We start from the raw sequence: 23,532 nt of genomic DNA, 5'->3' as shown, positions 1-23,532 counted from the left end.
AAACATGCTCAGATCTCTCCAATACCAACAAAACAAAACAACAAACAAAATAACTCCCCTCTGGAATCTGAAGCCCTTTCTATCTTATCCCATCTTTTTTCATCCATAGCGACACTTCCTAACATTGCCACGTGTTCCCCAGGGCAAAACTGATTTTGATTGAGAACCACTGGTTAGAGGATAAAGCAATATAAAAGAGTGCCCAGTACATAATAATGCTGGAGCAGTTCTAAAAAGAGAAGTCCACGATGGCTTCCATTTTGCTTATCCATTCACTGCATTTGCCTAGCCATACCCTGTTCCAAAACCCAGGTCCTTGGCAGAAAGCGACCATAGCTTGTCCGTAGTTCTCCACCCTTTCCTCGCCCCTCAGCTTATAACAGTCTGACTTCTGCCCCCCAAATTCCCTGAAACTACTCTGCAATGAGTTTTTCCTAATTGCCAAATGCAGTGGACCTTTCCTGCCTTATATTACTTGAATTCTCAAGCACCTTTACGCTATTGACCATGACCTTGAAATTCTTGCTTTGGCTTCCAAAATGCCACCTTTTTTGGTTCTCCTTCCACTACTCAGACTGCATCTTTAGTATCTCCTTTGCTAGCATCCTTCCCCTTTCAATTTTAGTTTAGTCTCTCCTCAGGCAGAGTCCCCTCCTTCCTGCCACTTGTTCCTTAGTGCTCGCTTGTATTCCAATGACTTTACCAATCACTGACATGGTGGTCCCTTCTCAGGGCTGCTCTCCGGCCCAGACCCCCCCATCCCAGGCTCCAGGAGGTATTGCTGGCAATCCCCTGGGCACTTCCTTTTACATTCCAGTGGCAACACACATTCAGTAAGTCTGTTCTTGTCTTCCAACGGGTTCTTGCTCTTGTCTAATTGGTTCTGAGATTTTGAGGATATTAATCCTTTCTATTTTCCCTTTAAAGGTAGATCTGAAGGTAGCACAGTGCCTAGCATTTAGTGACTGGTGCTCGATAATTGTCTTTTGAATTCAGGAATGGATCTGCTTGTCCTTCCCCTCCCGCCCCCCCCCCCCCCCCCCCCCCCCCCCCCCCCCCCCCCCCCCCCCCCCCCCCTAGAATTGGCAGTAGATTTGTCAATTCAGGTCTAAAACTGAATTTGTTGTTATCCTCAGATTTCCATTCTTCAAGTCTTCCTCTCCTTAAAGTCATCTCTATTTACTCAGTTACTGACCCTTCCACCTCAGGAGTCATCCATGATCTTCCCTTTCTTTCATCTTCCATATTCATTCCATAAGCAAGGTCTGTCAGCCCTGCTTCAAGCCACGTCTTAAATTTCACTCTTTGTCACTATCTCTAGCTCTACCACCTGTTCAAGCCACCATCATTGTTTACCTATCCAACCACTGCAACTTCCTAACTAGGTTTTCTGCTTCTGCTATTGTCCCTGCTCATTTCAGAAGGATCTCTAACACATCCATCAGGATAGCTCACTACCGTCCATACAATGCTCCATGACATCATTACCCTTGGAAGGTAAATTCTTTACATCAAGGCACTGCAGTAATTGGCCCCTTCCAACTTCTCTCACCCCGTCTCCAGTTGCAAATCTAATCCTCATCCCCAACTTCCTTATGCTACATAAAGAGTGCCCCCCCTTTTAAAGATTTATTTATTTATTTATTTGAGAGAGAGAGAGAGAGTGTGTGTGTGCCCACGTGAGTGGGGGGAGGTGCAAAAGGAGAGGGAGAGAGAATCTGAAGCAGACTCCGCACTGAGTGTGGAGCCTGATGTGGGGCTTGATCCCATGACTATGAGATCATGACCCGAGCTGAAATCTGGAATTGGACGCTTAACCAGCTGAACCACCCAGGTGCCCCGGTAAGAGCCTTTCTGCTATTTCTTAAACCCACCCAGCTTATTATTCTGGCTCATTTCTTTTATACTGGCTGCTCCTTCTACCTGGAGTACTCTGCTCCCAGATTCCCACAGATCTGGCTCCTTCCCAACCTTCAAATCTCTGCTCAAATGTCACTTCTTCCAAGAGTCATCCCATGAAAATAGCTCCCCACAGACATCCTCTAATTCCCCATCCTGCTTTATTTTCCTCAGAGCGCTTATTACTGCCTACATTTAATTTAACTTAAAAATCAACTTTCTGTAATATCACAAGCTTCACGAAGAAAGGAATTTTTTTTCCTTCCATGTCTACTGTTGCATCTCCAAGGGACCCATAGTAAACACTCAGCAAGTATTTGTTGGGATAATGCAATCTCTATGTCCAAAGGCACATCTTTAATGATTGGTAAAGATTATTGGCTCTGTGAGGTAGTATTTCACTGTGTGGAGACAATTTTATTAAATGGAAGTTAGCACCAACCTCTATAACCCACACACCTGTTAGCTACTGACGAGGATTCCCTTCCCAAACCTAAGTCAGGCTCCTCTTCTCAACTAGGCCTGTCTTTGGCCTACTCCTTGGCCTGCTGAGCCCAGTTTAAGTGGGAATCCTGCTAAATCAGTTTATTGAGAATCCCTCCACCTTTGAATAGACAATCAAATTCCCCATCCCCACACCCTTGATATTGAATCAAGTTCCCGTTAGTCAGTTTCCATTCCATGATTCCTTCACCCTTACCTTGCTTGGTGGCCATAAATTCCCGGCTGCCCTTACTGTTTTTGGACTTGAGTTCAATCTCCCTTCCCTCTTCCAAGACTTGATCTCTCTTTAAATAGTCTTGAAAAAAGTCTTCCTTATTTTTAACGAGTGTCTGGTGCAATTTCTTTTTAACACTAGAGAACGAACATTTACCTGCTGGGTTTGTATAAATCCGTCTAATGAATTTTCTTTGTTCCCTGCCAAACTTTCATATGTTCTTTCAATGGGAAGGGTCAAATAGAGGCTTTTCTTGTCTGTGTGACAGAAGAATATGGTTTCTCTAGCATATAGGGGCAAATCAGGAAGAATAAAGGCTACATGATTTTTTTTATCACCTTTATAGTAGCTATTACTTATTCATTTTGTCACATTTATTTTCAACTGTTCTTAATGGTGACACTTCAATGAATAGTTCAAAAACAACGGCTCAATACAAAATGACATCCCAAATCTCCTAAACAAAAATGTGTTCAGTATGTAAAAATATAGTTCCACTTCTGCCACATAATCCCTTTCATTCACATGCATTCCACTACCATCTCTGCAGCTGACTTGCGATTATATGATCATACCTGCAACATCAAACTCGATTTCCAGTGTGACCTTGCTTGTGATTGAAGAGTCTCGGAGGAGCTGGTTGGCTTCCTCAAAGGTGCTGTCTTCAGTTGGAATCCCATTAATGGCCATCACTCTGTCTCCGATCTGTAGCACCCCACATCTATATTTAGAACCACATATTAGAGGTTGTAGACAGAGCAAATGATTATCAAGTTGACGTTGCCAAATCTATTTTGTTTGATCCTTGTGAAATAGCATACCCATTTGGTCTTGTTTGTTCACTGCTGTGGGCATATTAGGTCAACTGCAAGGTCTTGCACTCTTGCATTTGATGGCTACAGATGTGAGCAAGGGAACCTTGATATATCCCAGAGAAGTGATTAATAATTTAGCACTGTGGTATTCTTATAATCGGATCTGGACCAATATATAGTAATGGTGAATGTACAGTCCCCCCACAGCAGAGAAATTATTATAATAAAGTTTGAACTTCAGAGATATTTTCCCTTTTAATTAATATGGCTGCCAGTCCCTGATGGACAAAAATCTGCTAGATAAGGCATCTGTGCTCGTTATTCTTCTCAAAACTTATCAAGAACATAACATTTTATTGTTTGAACAGAGAGTTCATTACATCCTGCATTTCCTGCATTGAGCACTGTTCCATAATTTATTAGCTATTCAAAGATAGTCGGCACAAGAAATGCACAGAAACAGATGCTGTGAAAGAGTGTCTTACCTCTCTGCTGGGCTGTCAGCTTCAATATAGGAAATCAGAGGTGGGGAAGTGAGCGTCTCCGTGGCAAACACACTGCCCTGCAGTTGGATCCCAAATCCTGTGACAGGATCTGCTGTCAGCACAACTTCTGTGGTTTCTGTGTGAACGACCTGCCCAGCCAAGCCCACTGTGCTTGAGGCTAAAGACACTAGAGGAACAAACACACAAAAAAATGACTTTAGGTTGAAGCAAGCACCAGGAATACCAGCATTTCTTTCTTTTTATTATTAGAGAGACAGAGAGAGAGAGAGAGAGAAAGGGGGAGAGGGGGAGAGAGAATCTCAAGCAGGCTCCACGCCCAGTGCGAGCCCAATGTGGAGCTTGATCTCATAACCCTGAGATCGTGGCCTGAGCTGAAATCAAGAGTTGGACGCTTAACCAACTGAGTCACCCAGGCACCCCGGAATATCAGCATTTCTGACACAGATCACGTCTCTGGAAAAAAAAAAAAAAAAAGCTCAATGGCAATGGTGGAGGTGATACTTTGGTCTTCTAGACAAAAATTTAGTCAGAGCTGAACTAGATAAAGGAATCTCCTGATATCCATCACATTTTAGTCACAATGCCAGTGTGGCCTCCTCCCCATGCTCAGTCCCGGTACCAGGGACAATTGTGGGAGCTTTAGGAAGACGACAGCCTTGGGACTGTGTACCTGGGTTTTGGTCCTGGTTCCACCAGTAGGCAACCAGCTGTGTGACCTTGGGGGAAGGCATTAATTTCTTTCCTATGAAAAAAGGGTCAGGCTAACTGGTCTGTTTTCCCCTCTATCCATTTGTGCCTAAGCTTTAAGGTTTTTATAAACAATCTGACCTTCAGCTTTGAAGAAAAAGTCTGGCTCCTGGAGTGGTGAGGACGTGCTTGTCATCAACATTATTTTAGCATTGGATTGGCATGATGGAATTGTTGAAACTTTATATTTCTCCTTTCCCCAAATTTGGGCTCTTCAGCCTTCGTTCTTTCTCACTGGATCTCCAGCCTACTTTGTCATCTCTTATTTCATTCATTCTTCTGATACTCATCTAAGCCTCCAGGTACCATCTCTGTCTTGTTCCTATCCCCAACCTGGGTCATGGAAAGGCCACTCCACTCCTAGATGCCTTTCTCTCAGCATTGCCCACTGGGACCCCTGCCTCCTTTACTCTCTGTGAACAAGCTCTCTGCACGGTCCGATGCTGGACCGTCACTTCCTCCAAAAGAGGTCTTTTGGCCTCTGTAATTGAAACTTGCTGACACCATATACCTCAAAACCCGCTGCAACCAGAAGCCATTTTCTTTTCACTTTCCCTGCATGCGGCAAGGAGAGAGAAGAGTTTATAACCCTCCTTGCTCCACACATCCGGTGTATTTTACCATAAACCACTTCTATTTTAAAGTTCTATATTATGTACTTATTTCTGCCTTGTCTCATCTTCAGACCCATACTTTTCTACTTTTCCTGTTTCCCCCCATTTCCTCACTGACATCAGGGCTTGACTCTTAATTTGCCTCTTCTAATCTGTAGCTTTTCCATGTCCTCAGTATCTTTGACATGATGGCAATAAACAATGCATTGGGTTTATGGTTCTTTAGCTCTCTCAGTGCTGATTATTGGCAATCCTGCCCAACTTCAGCTCTCTATCAGCAGAGCCCTGTGCTGGACCCCAGCATCCTTCAAACCGGAAAGAGCTCCAGGATCTTCAGATCTGAACTCTCCTTGTTGATCACAGAACCTATTAGCCATCTTTCCCGGTCCTTAGGCCCCAACTTTCCCTTCTTGATGACTTCTAGCCCCACTCCCTTTCACTTGTCTTCCAATCTAGTGGTTTTCAATGGTTTTGTTAGCAATAGATTCCACCCCCCAACCCCCCACTTCACATGAAAGTGTGTAAGGGATGCCTTTGTATTCCAGATAACAACAGAGCTACTGAGGTAGGAACTGAGAGTAGGAACGGGAGGTAGGAACTGAGGTAGGAACAGGAGACCCTAGAGGAGGCTTCCCCATCCCTCATGTGTGAATCTGGGGAACCCAATTTGAAAGCTATCATCTTTACCCATTGCCTTTTACTAGCATCATTCCCCTCCACACTCCACTTGGACCCCTGGTGACCACTTCAATGAGGCATCTGCTGGTGTCGGAGAGGCTTAAACCTCATGACATTTTCTATAGTCTAATACGCTATACTCTTTGATAATGCCTGCTCGCCTCCACTGCTCTTACTAGTTTGCTGAAGGGTGCTAGAGAAAGTCACTACAAATTCACACAATTCTCTATGGAGCCCTGGAATCTTCTGTTATGTAATATTTGATTTCTCCATAGGATCAGTCTCAAACATTTCTACCATTATAAGGATCAAACCTTACTCCTTACTTCATTTCTTTCATTGACAAGAGTTCCTTAAAAACATTCTTTTCAACCTCGATTTCTCTGTATCATTATCTGCTCTCACTTCCTTTTTCTTCCTGCTTCAGGAGGATGTATCTTTCCTTCCCTTTCAAGGCCAGCTCCTCCTTTCTGATACGATCTGTTTCCACGCCCTGTGATTTTTGTGCCATAAACACTTTTCTCTTGTTTTTTCCAACTTTCCTGCTCACTCTCCTAGCTTTCTGACCTCTCCCTATAGGTTTGTACTGATTCCAAAACTGCTTAAAACTTGGCCTCTCCCTTCACCCTTTACTGAATCTACTCTCACCATGACTTCCTGATTGCCAAAATCAGTGGCCTCATCCGCTCTACCGTGCAGCAACTGGCTTTGGGGACCATCCTTTTCTTTCTGAAATTACTCTCTTGGTTTCAATGAAGCTTTGTTCTTAGTTTCTGACTTTTGTCAGCCCCTTCCAGGTCCTTTGCCCCTTCTGCCCTGCAAACACAGAGCTGCCCACGGTTCTCTTCTGAGCCTTCTCTCCTCTCCTCTCCCTCTTTCACTTCTCACACGTCTCTAATAGGACCTCTGTGTGTATCTTCTCAAATCTAACTCTCCAGTTTCTCTCAAGCTCCAGTGATGAATTTCTTGACTTGGATATCCCATCCCCAAGAATGTCCCATTGACTCCTCAAACTCAACATTTTAAAAATTGAGTTAATCATCTTCTCTTTCTCATTCCCGCTACTGTTTCTATGAATAGGACCATCATGCTTCTAGTCCACCAGGCTTGAAATCTCAAGGTAGCTTTTGACTTCCAACATCCCCATTGTCTCAAATTCAATCAATTGCCAAGTCCTTTCAAGATAACCGCTGAAATATAACTAACTTCTACAAATTCTCTTTTCCCTTCTTACCATTAATGTTTCAATTCAGGCTTTTATTATTTTTATTTTAAATATTTGAACATGCATGTTTCTGGTCCTTCTGTGCCCAACACTTTCTGCATATTTTTGCCAGATTAACTTTCCCTTCATGAGGAGGCCCCCAATTTATCTGCTTCTGGAGTAGGGCCTCATGATTGCTAATGTAGATCACTGTATAGACTTAGACTCTGTGTCCTTGCCTCTTGTCTTAGGCTAACATCCTCCAAATTGATGTCAGAGTGGCTTTTTCTCATATGCGAAGGTAATCCCCCAATTTAGAATCTTTCAATGCCTCCCTGTTTCCTGTAGAACAACGTCTTCAATGCTGGCAGAGCTCACAGGACCCTTCCTAAGTTCATGTTCTGCCTATCCAGTCTCGTGCTCCTTGATGCTTCCTCCATGTGCCATGTGCGGCAGCCCTGCTTTCAGCCCTCTGTCCCTTTAGCCCTTCCCCTGGGTTTTCAATGTCCCTTTCCCTGCCTTATCCAGGCAGAGTCAGGTACTCACTTTTTTACATTTCCACATTTCTAACGCATGGTCTTATTTCAGCATTTATCAGGTTTTTATCTGCCTGCCTTTCTCTCCACTTGACCCTGAGTTGTCTAAAGACTGGGACACAGATCTTTTCCTCTTTGAAATCCCAATGTCTGGAGCATTCAAAGAACACTAAATAAACGAAGAACAAATTGGGTCTTGTGATATTATCCACATTTTCCTTTTTTGGAATCAACATATCATGTAGGTTCTACTGACTTAAGGAACTAGAAGTTGTTCCTCGGACCCCAATATCTCTACTATGTGGCTCATGCCAACATTGTAGCTGACATGGCAGAGGATGCTGAGGTGGACAAATGTCTAGGAGGAGGAAGGAAAATCACCTTCTTCTTCAAAAGCACCATCATTGTTCTCACAAGAGAATTCATATTGATGAGATTAAAGTAGCCTGTTGTAGGGGGTAAAGTCAGCTTCCAACCCTGAGTTTTTTACAGGTGGTGGCCTACAAGTCCAAGATGTGACACAGGGACTATCCCATATTAATTCATACTTGCTTTTAGCCAAAAGGCCGAGAAGCAATATCCCATATTAATTCAGATCACACTTTCTAGTGTGCCTTTGTTGATATCAACTCTACTCTGATTGTTCTTCAGATCATACATTTTCTTACCAGTGGCACACAACCACTAGAGGTAGTTAGTAACGATCTGGAGAGTTGTGTTTCTTTCCAGTCTGTTCTCATTGCAGGCAGGAACATAATAGTAGAACGTCATCTATTGGCAGATTACTTTCAGTCTATCTTCTAGGTGATGATTTTTGGACTTCAATAGAAATACTTTATTTTCTGTGAATTTTTCTATAGGTTCACATTAATACGTATTTTTTTTCCATTTGAGATCTCAGTTTGGTATAGATTTTTGGATTACTTAATTGGAGTTAAAAGCCTTGAACCTTTAAGCCAGCTCATTGGCATTTCCGCTAATAGAGAATTAGGAAGAAATGGGTCAATCATAATAGGAAGGATTAGGCTGGATATAGTAAAGATCTTCTCAAAAGGAGAGACTTGCTACATTTTCAGAACAGTTGGAGAAGATGGTTGAGAAACTGAAATCTCTGGAAGGTTTTTTTTTAATTAATTTTTAATTTTAATTTTTATTATTATTTTTAAAAAAGATTTTATTTATTTATTTGACAGAGAGAGACACAGTAAGAGAGAGAACACCAGCAGGGGGAGTGGGAGAGGGAGAAGCAGGCTTCCCACCGACCAGGTAGCCCAATGCGGGGCTCGATCCCAGGACTCTGGGACCATGACTTGAGCCAAAGGCAGATGCTTAACGACTGAGCCACCCAGGCGCCCCTGGAAGGTTTTGGAAATAGAAATAAGTGCTCACTGTGGGCATCATTAAATTTGTAAGCTTTATCTGGAGGCAAGTCGAGGCAATAGAATTTATTAGGACATTTAATTTAGGATTAAAAATATGTTAAATGTTGGTTCTATAATTATATAAATTTATAATTTACCTAATATAGGATAATAAATAATCTGTTTTATAATTAACTCTGAAAGTCCTTTGATATAATGAAATCTGTTCTTTGAAACAGTAAAATTTCATTTGAAATTGTACAATTTCAAATATGTGTGATTACTCACACATATTAAAGTCTTGCAAATTATTACCAGATTTGAAAAAGATAAATTGTAGATTTAAAGATGATGAGCCAGGAGAAAAAACAACCAATATTACTTGGAGGAAAAAAAAGATGAGCTTGATTATCCTTCTTCATTAAGGTGGCCAACCAGCAAAAGAAAATAAAGGTGATTTATTATGAATTATAACCCTGTAGTTTAAATAATTGTATGATGGATTCTCTCTCCAGTAGCAGATACTCCTGCAAGGTACCAGCTCTGGCCTGAAGTGTGCCCATTTCTACTCAGGTGAAGAAGGGAATGGCTAAGCAGCTGACATACTGCACGTGAATATTGCTAACTGGTGTGTGCCAGGGTTGTGTTCAGGCTTGGCATCTGCTCTGTCCTGTTCCTGTTCACGCTTGGAGGGTTCTGTTCACAATCCTTCAGGTATGTAGGAAATGACCCTGTGCGTTTGTCAATTCTCGTCTTTCCTAGTGTAAGTAAGGGAGGAAAACCAACGATAACTTGTTAGCTTCTCAAGTTTAAAAATCTGCCAAATGTTTTCTTTGCTTAGAAGTCTGTGAGGTTTACTGTCAGATAGGGAAAGCATTTAAAAAGTATCCAGAGCAATGGACCGCAAAGATTTATTAGTATAGTGTGTTTATCACTATTTGATTCCATACCTCACGACCTCTAGCTCACTAAAGTGTTCCCCATCGGGGGTGCCTGAGTGGCTCAGATGGTTACGCGTCTGCCTTCGGCTCAGGTCATGATCCCGGAGTCCTGGGATCGAGTCCTGCATCGGGCTCCCTGCTCCTTGGGAGCCTGCTTCTCCCTCTGCTTCTCTCTCTCCCTCTCTCTGTCTCTCATGAATAAATAAATAAAATCTTAAAAAAAAAAACAACACGAAGTGTTCCCCATCGGCATCAGCCTGCTGTGGATCCAGCACACTGTGTGTCACGTGATCCAGTTCAGGTGTCCAGCAGCTCCCTTCTCCAAATGAGGGTAGGCTTGGGCGGGGGTGGGGGGGCAGCTCATAAGCCGCCTCCTGGAGGGCTCCCTGCATGCTCACTTCTAAAGGCTTACCAATAGCTGCCTTTGCCTTCCGTCCTTTTCTCAGGGGTCTGTGGCAGGGACAGAAGTTGTTCGGCTTCTTCATTCTCTTCCTTTCAGCTCTTTTCAGTGTTGGCCACCCTGCTAGTAAGTGGTGATGGCAGAAGAGGCAAAGACTATTCTGGGAATGTGATCTAGCTTCCACACTTGTCTGCAGGTCAGGCGGACTGCAAACAGACAGAGTCTACACTGGCTCTGTGTGCAGAAGCGGGACTCAGGGGGAACGAACCAGGTCCACTGCTCAGTCATGCTGCCATCACGGGGGGACGGGGGACGATAGGGTTCTGGAAAAAGCCTTGACCTCTGAGGCAGAGACAGGGACAGCCCAGGCTGTGGCGCAAAGGCCAGTAAGATTCCAAAAGAGGTGACCAGAGGGTTCCCTCTGTGACATGGCCCTGCAGCCCTCCCAGGGCTTTGTGACACTCCTCCCAGCCCAATGCTGGGGATACTCATCATTCTTCCTGTGAAGCAAACATGGCGCTTTCCTAGTTTAATTCTTGTCACGTGTTGCTACAGACTGCCTGTATTTTCCCCTTTGATCAATGATACAGAATGTTTTAATTTTTGTGGGAGATGATTTAATTCTTTCCTGGCATGTCCTTCTCCACTAGAAACATATGTGGGAATTTTTTTTCTGTTTTGCAAGCTCTGGCCTCACCTCATCATCAATACAGTGTAGAGGGTTTTTATTATATTTGTTGTGACTCTGGCATGATTCACCATCCATACAAATGGCCTGGTTGCCATAGAAACGTAAGTATTAGAAAGGGGGCAGCAAATGGTGGCATAGAATAAAGATATAAATAAAGTGGTGGAAGTAAACCACGGTATAGTGAGAGTGTAATAAAATTTTTATTATCTGTTATTTGGGAAAACCTTTACATTTGATGTGACCATACCAAGAAGCAAGGAGAGCGCAAGAGGAAGAGGAAGGAGGGAGAAGAGAAATGAAAACAAACAAACAAACCCCCCAAAACCCCAAAAACCGTCATTCCTTTTTTTCTGACTTCGGAATACTATCACTATTTTTATAGGACTCTTTGGAGTAAGAATGAAAGTTTTGGACCTCATTGTTTGATTACAATATAAAGTGTCTGATCTCCTGAGATACATTTAGAAACATTCTGGTAGGCATGTGGTCAGTGTTGCTTTTAGTGGCTAATGTCTACGTTAGCAAACACAAATAGCTTGAGATTTCTTGAGCCAGGTTTCTGTTTCTGTTTCTACTATGACGGAGCATCACTTTCTGATTCAAAACAGAATTTATGAGTTGGTTATGGGTGTCAGTGACAGCCTGGCCTCAGCTTTGTTTCCTACCACAAAATTCAAGCGATGTAAATATCACCCTGAGTTAGCCAAACATATCATCACTCATCTGTAGTCACTAATATCTTTAATCAACGTAGCGAGTCTTACCTAACACAAACATTTAGCCAATGAAGCAGAAGTACAAACATTAATGAGTTTGTTTTAATTGCTCTTCCCTGTGGAGGGCTGTGAGCCTGTTGCTGTCAGTGAGGGACATTGCACATGGAGGCGTTATATATAAAAAATTTCCTATACAGAAATCCACCACAAACCCTGAAGGTTTATAGGGAAGACTCAAAACCTATGTATTAAGCCAAAGTAACCACTGTGAAAAATGCCTAAATTTGAGAACACAGTCAATAGATTTTCGTACATGACAATTTAGATCCAAGGAATAATAACTAACACTTAAACTATGTAAATGGCTAACAGCTAAATAGTATTTACCATTTACCAGGTGTTCTAGCATATATATATATATATTTATATATATATATAAAAATAAAAAATAGTACTTATTTCATTGGGTAATAGTGAACATTATATATATAATAATGCATACATAATATATGTGTATAATATGTATGTACATATATATGTATATGTAGTTAGCATATAATTTTATTATAATACACATAATATATATTTAATTATATATAATACATATACTCATCATAGCCTGGAGTATATTTCTTGTCCTATATGCCCCTCTTGGTGGCAAGAATATATATATATTCTCTCATATAATCTTCACAATTACCCAATGAAGCAAGCACTATAATTAATCCCCATTTGTAGCTAAGGAAGCCAAGGCCTAAAGAACTCAGGTGACTTGCTGAAGGTCCTACAGGAATGATGCTGGGATGAGAACACAGGCTTCTATGCTCATCACCAGTTCACTCTACTGCCTTCAACTAGTTTCTTCCAAGAGTGAATAGTTTACTTTAGTGTTAGCTAAGAAACATGTGAGACTCTAGAAGCTGTTTATTCTCATTTTAACCAAACTCAATCTTCCTTCTATTTTCGAAATTTCAAATTTGCTGTCATGTACATATACTAAAGTTGACAAAACCCCTTATACTTGAAGGGATATGCAAGTCTAAATCATGAATATACCACAATGGTGACCCTATCTTTTGCAATGGTTTTCTTTGTAAGGAAACTGTCAGCTTTCTATAAAACGAAGATGAAGGCTGGCCTCCCACACTGATGGTCCACTTGTGAAGATCCATCTCTGGCAAACAAGCTGAAGAGTCAATAGGTCCAAACATCCCTTCTCATAAGAACATTCTCTCTTCACTTCCAGCCTTGAAGTATCTGGGTTTCATTTTATTTAGTTAACGTAAGGGTGTTCCTTATTTCATTTCTATGGTAAGCACAGGGAGAGAGCCCATCTTCTTTGAGGTTCTCTGCAGGAATCGTAATTACAGCGCCCAAAGGGAACAGACAGGAAAAGAAATACACCTCTCTGGACTATGATCAGATCTGGTTGGAAAGATAAGTGAGTAAATTTATAATCATATTAAACAAATGCATGGGATTCTCACAGTTATCAGAAGGGGGACATAGTTTTAAAAAAATTGGCTTTCGCGTGAATAAGAAATTAAGAACAAATGTTTCATGTCCAAAGCTACCCAAAATGGAAGGAAGGAGTCTCGAAGGAAAAAAAAAAAAATCACCTCTTTGGTTATTTTTTCAGGTCAAAAGAGCAAGGAAAAAAAAATTTCAGAGACAAAGTTGTAGGCGAAGGCAGGTTGAGCTAATTCAGTCTGAAATTGTATTCTGCTCAATCACTATCCTAGAGACAATAGATATCATTTCCTTGATCTTTGGCAAGGAGAGCCATGCACTCCTTAGCAACCACCTGATCATTTAGGCACCGTAAGACACGCTTGCCACCGACGCCAAGCAGCTCACACACTTTCTCCAGGCCAGAGACAATGGTTACCATTTCACTTACGTGAGCTTTTGAAGTCTTTCTTTTTCAGTCTCCTCCTCATCATGGTTCCACGGGGGCTAGTAGAGTAGAGGCTTCGAGGTAAAGTCCCCATGTTCAGGGAACTCAGGCTGTATGCACTCATGGAGGTAGGAGACAAGGAGGACACCAAAGCTGCTGTAAGAGAGTAGACACTTGGCACAGAGCGTTCTCGGGGGGGTGGGGGGTGGGGGGGAGGTGTGAGCCTGCTACCCTTGCCAACCAGCAACGATCCAGAAAGACACACAGGACGCACAGCAATGGCTAGGAAATACCCCAACCAGACAGAGAGCAGGTTTCAGAGGCCATGGGGACAGCCATTCAGAATCTCCGAGTTCCAAGAGTCTACAACTCCTTGAGGAGCACCATAATCCTCGGGAGCATAACGGAACACAGAGACGCTCTAGGAACGTTGCTTTAGACACACACACAAGCATTAAAACGAGTCTCCCCATAAACAGCAACTCTGTGCATCAGGTACATAGTCTCATTTTCATAGATAAATTCTGACATGAATTTCACAAGTGGTGCCAAATACACAAGGAGGCGCTGAGAACATCGTAGTCTCCATAATCTTTGGAACTGTTATCTCCTGACTACATACAAAGCATTCTGAACAGTGACATCCTTCCCTAATGACAAATGCTTTCTGACAGGGGGAAAAAAAAAAAACAAAAAAAGCGCCAGAAATGATAAGTGGCTACTAAAGAAAAAAAAAAAAGAAAAAAAAAGAAAGCACATAACACTCATGAAGCCAAATATGGTATGAATTAGATGAGGAAGAGGAAGCATATCATTTCAATGAAAGAGCAGGAGGGGAAAGCCTGGAACATTACGAGGGCTGTTTGGAGGAGGCGCTTTCGGGCCCGTCAGGGCTGGCACTCTGCAATGGTCAGGGTGGATCGTATGAGGGTGATGGTAGGTGTGAAGGCTGCAGTGGTTGCCGGCCCAGGAATCCCACGTAAGTTGTCTGTCGGTCCTCTGAATTTTCACTGCCCACATGAAGTGATGATGCGAAATAAGAAAAAGAACCGAAAAAAAAAAAAAAGGAGAAAATAACTGAATTGTACAAATAAAAAGCGTAACAAAAAAACTGAAAGCTGCTTGCCAAAAAAAAAAAAAAGAAAAAAGAAAAGAAAAGAAAAAGAAAAAAAATCAACTGGCTTTGTCCTTTCTCAGTGATCAGCAAAACAGATGATTAACATCAGGGATGGAAGCCTTTCATCTTCCCAAGAATAATGCATGTCTTTCCCTGGCCCATTTTTTTTCTCCTTTTCAAATGACTACTGAATCAATTTCTAATCTCCCCCTGTACTTACTTTGCAGCAGAGATTAAAAACATTTTTTTTTTTAAAACTTAAAAGTCAAGCCTATAAAGATCTATGGCACACGACTAGTAATTAAAGATTTGCACATCTTGGCCAGTTTAGTAGCACTTGTTTTGAGAAAAAAGAAGGAACAATAAATCACATTGGCTCAGGATTCAAGTGTTTTACCAGTCACACATCACAATTTACTGTTCTGACATTTTAATTACACTCAGATCCATCAATTGGACTTGACTTTTCTCAAAAAAGCCCCCCAGAAACCCATTCTCAATCATCTCTCAATATCAGAATCTTATTTGTATCCTCCTAAGGAGAAAATAAAAATCTCAATATATTTTATACTTTTTTGTATTTTTGCAAAAAAAGTTTACATTTGAAAGAGATAATTCTCAAAAGATTTCACATATTCTTACATTTTAAGATGCCGTAACGTTTTAATAAAGCTTATTTCAAAATTTTCCTGTCCTCTTTATTGAAAAAAAAAGTATATTGTGTTTCTAGTCTAATTTCAACATTATTTAGATTTTATTTTCTACCCAGTGTTCTGAAAGAGGGGCAATGTTATGTGTGTTACTATGTCTGATACGAGATTTTTCATTGAACAATCTTAAAGAGTTAAAAATAACACATGAACTCGTATCTCCTTTTAGTGTCATGATCCTAAAGTAAAAGATGCCTAACATGTGAATTATTTAACAACGTTCATTCCTGTAGAGGGTCAAATACTCGGTAAGTATTTAAAGGAGGCTCATTTGGATAAAGGCTTAAGTTGTCAGTGGCCACCTGACAGGCTTTCTGGAGCGAGACCGCTCGCGGAACCAAAGCACCAGCAGGGAAGAGTATTGCCGGCTGCGGCTGACCGGGCTTTCAGTTCTGGCGCAGCCCTATCTCTCTATAGGACCCTGGCCAGTTACTCAGCCTCCCTAAGCCTCAGTTTCCTCACCTGTCGAGTGGAGATCTGGAAAGCATCTCCCCTGCAGGACAATTGTGAGAATTATGCACACGGTGCTTCGCATGGTACACACAATAAAAACAAATGAGCTCTTACTACTAAGATTGATTCTGCTTCCTTTCTATCTACTTGCCTACAAATAAAGTATCTTTTAAAGGAAAAAGACGTAGCCCTCACTCAATAAATTTCACTCAGCGGACACTTAGGTTTGGAGACTACCTCTGGAATCTGCAGAACACCTGCAGAGGCCCCACAATTTTAAAGCTCTGCGCCCCCTGGCCCTTTCCTTCTGTCCGCCGCTGTCTCTAGTTTGGGTTCCATCTCCCTGTCCACTATCCTAGTTTCAAGCCCTTAATCTCCCTGACCCTTGCAACACCTGCAGACTTGGTTCCCCGATTCGTCCACTCGCATACCTCCCTCTCAGGATCTGAAAGACAGGGTAATCTTTTAAATAAGTCACTCCCATTTAAGCGGCTTTAGTGGGTTACAATTACAAGGAGAATCAAATGTGCCCCCTACTTATCTCTCCAGCTTTATCCTTATCAGTCTCCCCATCCTGTTGGTCTTACAGTTATTCTTAGAACAAGCCAGGCTGCTTCCTGCCTCAGGGCATTTGCCCTTGCTCTTCTTCCTCTTCCCAGTTGCCTGCAGGGTTGGCTCCTTCTTATCATGCCGGTCTCAGCTAAGGTACCACCTCCTCAGAGAAGTTGTTTTGACCTCCCTGGCGGCAGAGCTGCCCTATCCTAAGCTATCCCATTACTACTCTGTATTCTTCATAGCACTTATTACAGTCTGAAGTGGCTTTATTTATTTAACATATTTTACATGTTTGTCTCTCTATACTGAAATTCCATGAAAATAGGAATCTGCTTTGCTTGTCTTGCCCACTAGATGAATCATAGCAGCTAGAACGGTGCCTGGTCCATCATGACGGATGAATGAATGAATGCATAAGTGAACAGGAATCAGCCGGAGTGTACCCGCCCACACTGCAGCAGCATTTTCCTTGTGATAAAGAGTGTTGCGGGGGAAGTTCATAATGGATTCTCTTTGCCCATCCTCCTTCTATTTTGGGGAGTGCAAGAAGACTTCTTAGAAAGATGTGATCATTGCTGGGTCTGGCTAATCCACACCAACAGCCACTCTAATGAACTTTTTACACAGTATTGTCTATGTTTCAAATGAAGGCAGAGCATAGTGAATGGACTTTAGAATTCTACACTCACTTTTTGACTCAGTTCTTTAAGGAGGACTTTGAAAATTATTGGGCATTTTTTTTTTTTACAACTGTAGCACCCAATTAACAAATCAATAAGAAAGATATTATTGACCACTCTTGGGTGCCCAGCCCTGTGCCAATCGTTACAGGCAGATTAAGTGTAGGTCATAACCTTTACCTTGACTTTGAGCGGTTCCTGATGACTAAATCTTCATACATATGAAATAATAAGGGACAAAAATGACATAAGAGAATGCATGAAATTGTATGCCATGCATAATGAATGCAAAAGATGTTCAACAAATGATGTAGGCCAGGGAGCACAGCTACTGCCTACTTTGAACATACATTCCAAATCTATTCTGTTTTATGGTGGTGTACTTGATACTCATATGCTTGGTAGGCAAGCATTTCACGAGTTTAAAGATAAGATGTTACATTTTGCAAAAAACATTTCTATACGTTCTCCCATTTAATGGTCCCAATAATAACAGCCAACTTTCACTGAGCACTTGCTATATACCAGGCATTGTGCTAAATGCTATTTCATGGATTATCTTAGATAATTCTCACAATTCACTTAGGAGGCAAGTGTTGCTGTTATTATTACGCCCATCTTACAGATAAAGAAACTGAGGAATAGAAAAGTTGGGTTGCTTGCTTAAGGTCCCAAGTGGTGGAGCCAGAATTAAGTCTGGAAGTCTGATTCAGGAATTCCTGCCTTTCAGCCACCACACACTGCCTCTTCCTGTGGGTGTTCCTGGATTTGTACAGATACATACGCAGCAAGTTAAAAATAAGATGCTTTTTACATCTTCCAGGATGGTGTCACTGTTGGAGTCCTACGATGTATCTGACATGGAGGGGACTTTTGTCTGTTCTCCTCTCTCACTGTACCCTCCTGCCCTGTCCGGGATGTCTACGGAGACAGGCCAACAGCTGATTTCGTGGTTGCTCCTGGAGCTCACAAATGGAAGGTCCTCCAGGCACTGTATGTACTGAACCTTGTGACTCTGCTCCATGTCTCTTCCAAAGTCTCATGAACTTCAATCATGACTATGTCTCCCAAAGACCCTCAGTGGGAACAGTTTCTAACCTTATTGGAAACTCATTCTTGTTGGCATTTTTAGTGCTATTTATCGGCAAAGGGCACAATTATTCTCATTCCTAGCTGATGTTGCAGTTTCTTTATTTCCCTGAAAACACTGTGGTGGTGAATACTTTGTTGGGAAGTAAAACTTGGGAAATATATCTCCATCCACCTTGGGATGAGAGACATGCTGCTGTTCGGGCATCAGAATTCCTGAAAAAAATAACCAGAACTTTCTTGTGGCAAAAGGGTAAAACTATGTAAAACCATTCTACCACATAAAAAAACCCAGAAGTTTGAGAATTATAAACACCATAAAATTTTTTGGGTATTTCTTTTCCCTTCTTAACTGTGATTTAATTATGTTTCGGAGCCAATAATTTTGTCCTTTTGGAAATGCAAGTCTGATTTTAATGTAAAATGTAGGGAGATGCTTGTAGGCGAGATAAGAAAGAGGGTGCAACTGTCAGCCAAAGTAGATGATAAGGTCGAAAGTGGAAGATAGAATTACTTCAGTTACCAGCCCCCATCCTCCACCCCTCCAAAAAATCACAATGACGTCAGGTTTTTGGTAGTGAAAAAAAAAATGTGTTCTTGGTCTCCATGCATCTTAGGATATAAATTCACCCTCTCAAATTGTCTTGACAGGTAAAAAGATTTAATATTTCATGAGTTGGAAACTATTTGGACTACTTATGATTTGTACACAGGGCCAGTAAAAAGGGGGAGATGGGGCTGCTGAAGATAATGACATTTTGCAAGGGTCTGCTCTGTAGTTCTGATTCTCTGCCAGCAGAATTTATCAAGCCGAATCTCATGCTGAGAAAGCACTACATTGTGTGCATTCTTAGACCCACTATGCTCCAGATCCAGTGATGACTTCGGGTTAGTTTAGAAGAGACTTAGTTTTAGAAATCTCTCCCTTCTGCCAGTGTGCCCCGTGGGGTCTCCTGAGCGGAACGGGGTGCATTCCCATGAACCCCTTACCGTTTCTAGTCAGAGGAGGCAGAGTTTCCTTCCCTAACCTGCCTCTACGGCAACCCTTCTCTGCTCCATTGTGTCAAATTAAAATCTGATAAAGGTAATGCTGTACTAGAGATTTTCATTAGCTCCAGGCTGTCTAAGCTCCATTTAATTAAAAAAGGTTGCATCCAGCTGACTCATTCAGTATGAAAATGATCTGGTCCCTCTTTTTTTTTTTTTTTTTCTTCCGAACTGTGGCAAAGTGCGGTGCGTTTCAGAAGGTGGGAGATGCATAATACAAACGATCTCCTCACAGCAAAATTTCAATTCCAGAGAAAATGGTTCTCTTTCTCTAAAAATACAAAAAAAAAAAAAAAAAATGCTCGTCTCCGGCCCCCTGACAGCACTCGTGAAGCTTCAAGGAATCCATTTCAAGGAATAACAAAGGAGGGCACTTGGCATAAGGGAAAGGAGAGAGGAGTTGGAAGAAAGACTCTCAAGTGGAGTGTCATTTGGGGTTCCAAGTCCTTTATCTTGTACCAGGTTTTGTTTAAAGATGCCTAAGTGGAGGCTACATAAACACTTAGCAAACATATCTGTGAGTTTCCACACAGTAAAAATGTGGGTCCCCTCAGCTGACAGCTGTTACGGAATAAATGTAGTCAAATATTCTGATACTCCCAGGAAAGGTACTTGCTCACAGAGGTGGTTCTCCATCCTAAGGGAAAAGCTACTCTGGCAAATGGAAAAAATATAGAGAAAGTCAACCTTTCCTACGACTTTTTTTTCCCCCCTCTCCAAATATTTGAAGGGTGTGCCACGAATACCCACTTCATAATTATTTTTAAAAAAGTGAGAGTTTTACAATATGCCTTCACCGTCCTTCAAGTAGAATGGAAACTCAATATGCGGAACAGGAAGTCAAATTCTTTCCCTTCTCTCCACACTCAATTCGGAACAAAGCCTTAAAAAAAAAAAAATCAAATAGTACAAGCCTGAAAATTCTGTTTCAAATAATGTTTCTTTCTTCAATTTTGAGATTTCAAATAAATCACGTTTGGCTTGGGGGTTGGGGGCAATCTGGAAGATGAAGAAAAGCCAACAAAGATAACCTGCTGCTTTGAAAGAAATGATAAAGCTGGAAGTAGACTCTGTGTCTTCCGGCCTCTAACTGTGCTGAAGAAGCAGTAACTGTGAGGGGAAGATACAGAGATTTAGCTAGCTGGATCCTCTCACCATGGTCAGGTCCCTTCAGGGCCAGGCGGGTCTGATGATGGGGCAGAATCTCAAGCTTGACCTGGTCGGTGGTGTTGGCCAGGAACTGGGTGGCCTCTGCTAACGTACAGTACTCCATGCTCGTTCCGTCGATGGACAGGATGTGGTCTCCCACGTGCAGGGCACCACATCTACGGAAAGGGAAAGGACAAATACTCAGTAGGATGAGTGCCTTCCTCTTTGGACTATGACTTTCACGGCCTTCATAGTTAACATTTCACACAGTTTCAATTTACTTAAAAATAGGAAAAATTTGAGTGTTATAGGAAACACCATCTGTCAAATGTTAAGTACTTTGTGTAGGAATAGGAATGTAGAAAATACAGAAAAACTCAAGGAAGTGTTTTTCTCTTGTGCTTCTTAAAAAAGAATATATTATTTCGGGGTGGCGGTGCCAAAAGTTGAAGGGAAGTGAGTGGGAGGGAAGAGAAGAACAGGACAATTTTTCCCCTTGGCTTTTGTTTTTTTCTGTGATTTTTTTCCTTGTTGGTTTTTATGAGTATGAGCTGGTAAATACTCAGAATGTCAAGACATGACTCGCATAATTGGAATGGGATCATTTACAACTACTTTATGTGTAAGTGGGAATAACTGGGGGAGACTCAGCTAATGCTTTTTCAGAACCCCTCACATGAGCTGCCAAATCACCAGTGCTTTATTATATTTTATTTTGTTATTCTGGAGTTAAACATCGATTAGTACAAAAGCTCTCGATGGCGATGGAAATTATGCAGGAGTCAAAAGAGTCAAAAAGGAGGCCTGCGTGGTGAGTGAAGGGGAAAGCTGGGGGGTGGGGGAAGGACTAGCTGCTACATCTTGCTGAACTCAAGAGACTGGCTACTGGATGAGTTGAGAAAAGCAAACACAGCAGTCAGCATCCCAACGTACCAGTCAAGTGGACAGCTCCTTAAACTGGTTACCCCCTGTGGAATGGGAGAAAAACAGAGGGAGAAAATTAAAGCATCCTGCACCATTGAACTGGAGAATACCCCTGGATCAATGGCCGTCACTGGTAAAGAACCGAATGTAGGGTAAGACCACAGTGGAGCTGTAGACTGACCACTACAGGGGTTGCTGCAGGTTACTGCATCAGGGTGGGAGGTTTCCCATGTAGGGCGAGGGCCTCTGCAAAAGAGGCTGGAAACATGCAGGGGAGGCGGGGCCTCTCGGAGTATATCGAGCAATTTCCACAGTGGGAATAGTCTCCTTCTCAAGACAAAAAAAGCATTTCAAGTCGTCCCTTCCATCTAAAAATAAAATTCCATGTGGATGCACTTGGAGAGCTTCAGCGATGGAAGTGGGGGTTTTCTTACCAGGAGCTGGGAAATAATTTATCAGGTGGAGAGGTAGTCTTTTTGCCCCCAACCCTTCTTACCTTATAAGTCTAAAATAGTAATTAGGAAAAAGAATTCAGGAAAAAGGACTTTTGTTTTTATTGTGTCCTAGGAATGAACGCTGTTTTCAGGGGCCCTTGAAGACAGTGAAACCCTAAGATTAACATTCTATGCCAGTGTAAGACCTCTCTTTAAAGACTGCATTATTTCAAAAATATTGTTTTACTCATTTAAGAAAAAAGGAATGAGATTTTTATAAGATTTTGGCAAGATTTAATTAACAGTTCAGGAAAACGTATGACTTCTCTAAAGGGAGCATACTAAAGATATGCTTGGCTACCCTACACCAAAAACAATCTATCACCCTAGAACACGGTAGGAAAACTGGTTCAGTTGCTTGACTTTCTTTTTTCCTATCTCTAGCGGCCACACCAAACATCTGGATGAGGCAACATAACATTATGGGGTGGCTGATAAGGTAGGTCAATTTTTAAGCCGTAGAACCGTAACTTGTTTTCTTGATGAAACTTGTATAGACGGGCAGGAGAGCTGCTTTTTTAATCATATATGTACGTGTGTGAATGCATGTGTACATGTGTAAGTATTACATATGTGTATATATACATATAGAAATATATATATTTTTTAACACTCATGCAGTTTTGAAAAGTAGGCACTTTCTACAACACCCACCTGTCTGCAATACTTGCAGATTTGATTTTGTCTATGACAATGACCTGTTTGTTACAGCACATCGAGGTAGTTAGGGCAACCCCAAGGCTGGCACCAGGAGTTTTGGCAACTTCAACTAGCAGTGGCCCGGACGCTGTTGCCACAGAATCTATGGAAGAACAAATTTCAGAAAACAAAACAAAATAAAACCAATAAGCAAACAGACACATGAAAAATGTGGAGAATGTTCAGTCTGATGTTGGTCTGTTAACGTTATTGCTGAAACTTACATTTCCCTCCAGGTACCATCCCCCTGGCCCTGGTAACTTCTTAGGGCACCTTTTAGGACACCTGTTCTATCCAGCTTGCATATCCAGTAATATGTACACAGGTTTATCTCTTCAATTAAAGTTTAAGCCTCACATTAGTTGGGATAATGTTTTGTGTATCTTTATGCCCTCTTTATCACTTGGCACACTTGGCACCTAGTGGCAATACTAGGTTTCTCAATAAAAGTTTTTCAAACAGCACCTACTGTGGATGGATGGATGGATGGATGGATGGATGGTTGGATGGGAAAGAAGGATGAACAGATGAAGTCTCTCAGTAGCCAAATACTAGGAATGCATACACTAAGTTGAATTTGTAAGTCCTTTGGGTTTTTCCCTATTCTGGACCTGATCTAGAGTCACTTCACCCTCGGCAGTGACTTCACACCACACAGGCTTTATTTTTGGCTTGGAACACTCTTTATTCCTTCAACTCCTCCTCACCTTGGGGACTCAGTGTAAACATCAGCTCCTCTGAGAAGCCTCTCCTGACTCATGATTTGGGGAGATCCCTTTCTCATGTGCTCCTACAGCCTGCTATATTCCTTCTGTTGTGGCACACACCTCACTGTTTTGCAGTGGCCAGTGTGGATTACATGCTTCTGTCCTTTGCCAGACTGCAAGCTGGC

At 41.8% G+C, this 23,532-nt stretch overlaps 1 protein-coding gene across 11 annotated transcripts in view; it reads right to left on the bottom strand.

Moving 5' to 3' along the window:
* The window catches only part of GRIP1 (glutamate receptor interacting protein 1), a 660,679-nt gene that overhangs the window by 73,230 nt on the left and 563,917 nt on the right, over window positions 1-23,532 (bottom strand). For 7 of the 11 annotated variants that reach the window (XM_027593517.2, XM_027593519.2, XM_027593518.2 and 4 more), the window contains 6 exons: window positions 22,596-22,743; window positions 20,530-20,699; window positions 14,578-14,733; window positions 13,727-13,879; window positions 3,918-4,104; window positions 3,193-3,338 (listed from right to left, as the gene is read on the bottom strand). In XM_027593517.2, coding sequence (XP_027449318.1) covers window positions 3,193-3,338; window positions 3,918-4,104; window positions 13,727-13,879; window positions 14,578-14,733; window positions 20,530-20,699; window positions 22,596-22,743 — 960 coding nt within the window. The remainder of the gene's footprint in view (window positions 1-3,192; window positions 3,339-3,917; window positions 4,105-13,726; window positions 13,880-14,577; window positions 14,734-20,529; window positions 20,700-22,595; window positions 22,744-23,532) is intronic. The other 4 variants (XM_027593513.2, XM_027593516.2, XM_035721785.1 and 1 more) reach the window with 3 other exon arrangements.

Source organism: Zalophus californianus, chromosome 9 (assembly GCF_009762305.2).
Source record: "Zalophus californianus isolate mZalCal1 chromosome 9, mZalCal1.pri.v2, whole genome shotgun sequence".
Lineage (NCBI taxonomy): Eukaryota > Metazoa > Chordata > Mammalia > Carnivora > Otariidae > Zalophus > Zalophus californianus.
The sequence above is the reverse complement of the archived record's forward strand: the minus strand, read 5'-3'. Positions and strand labels throughout refer to the sequence as shown.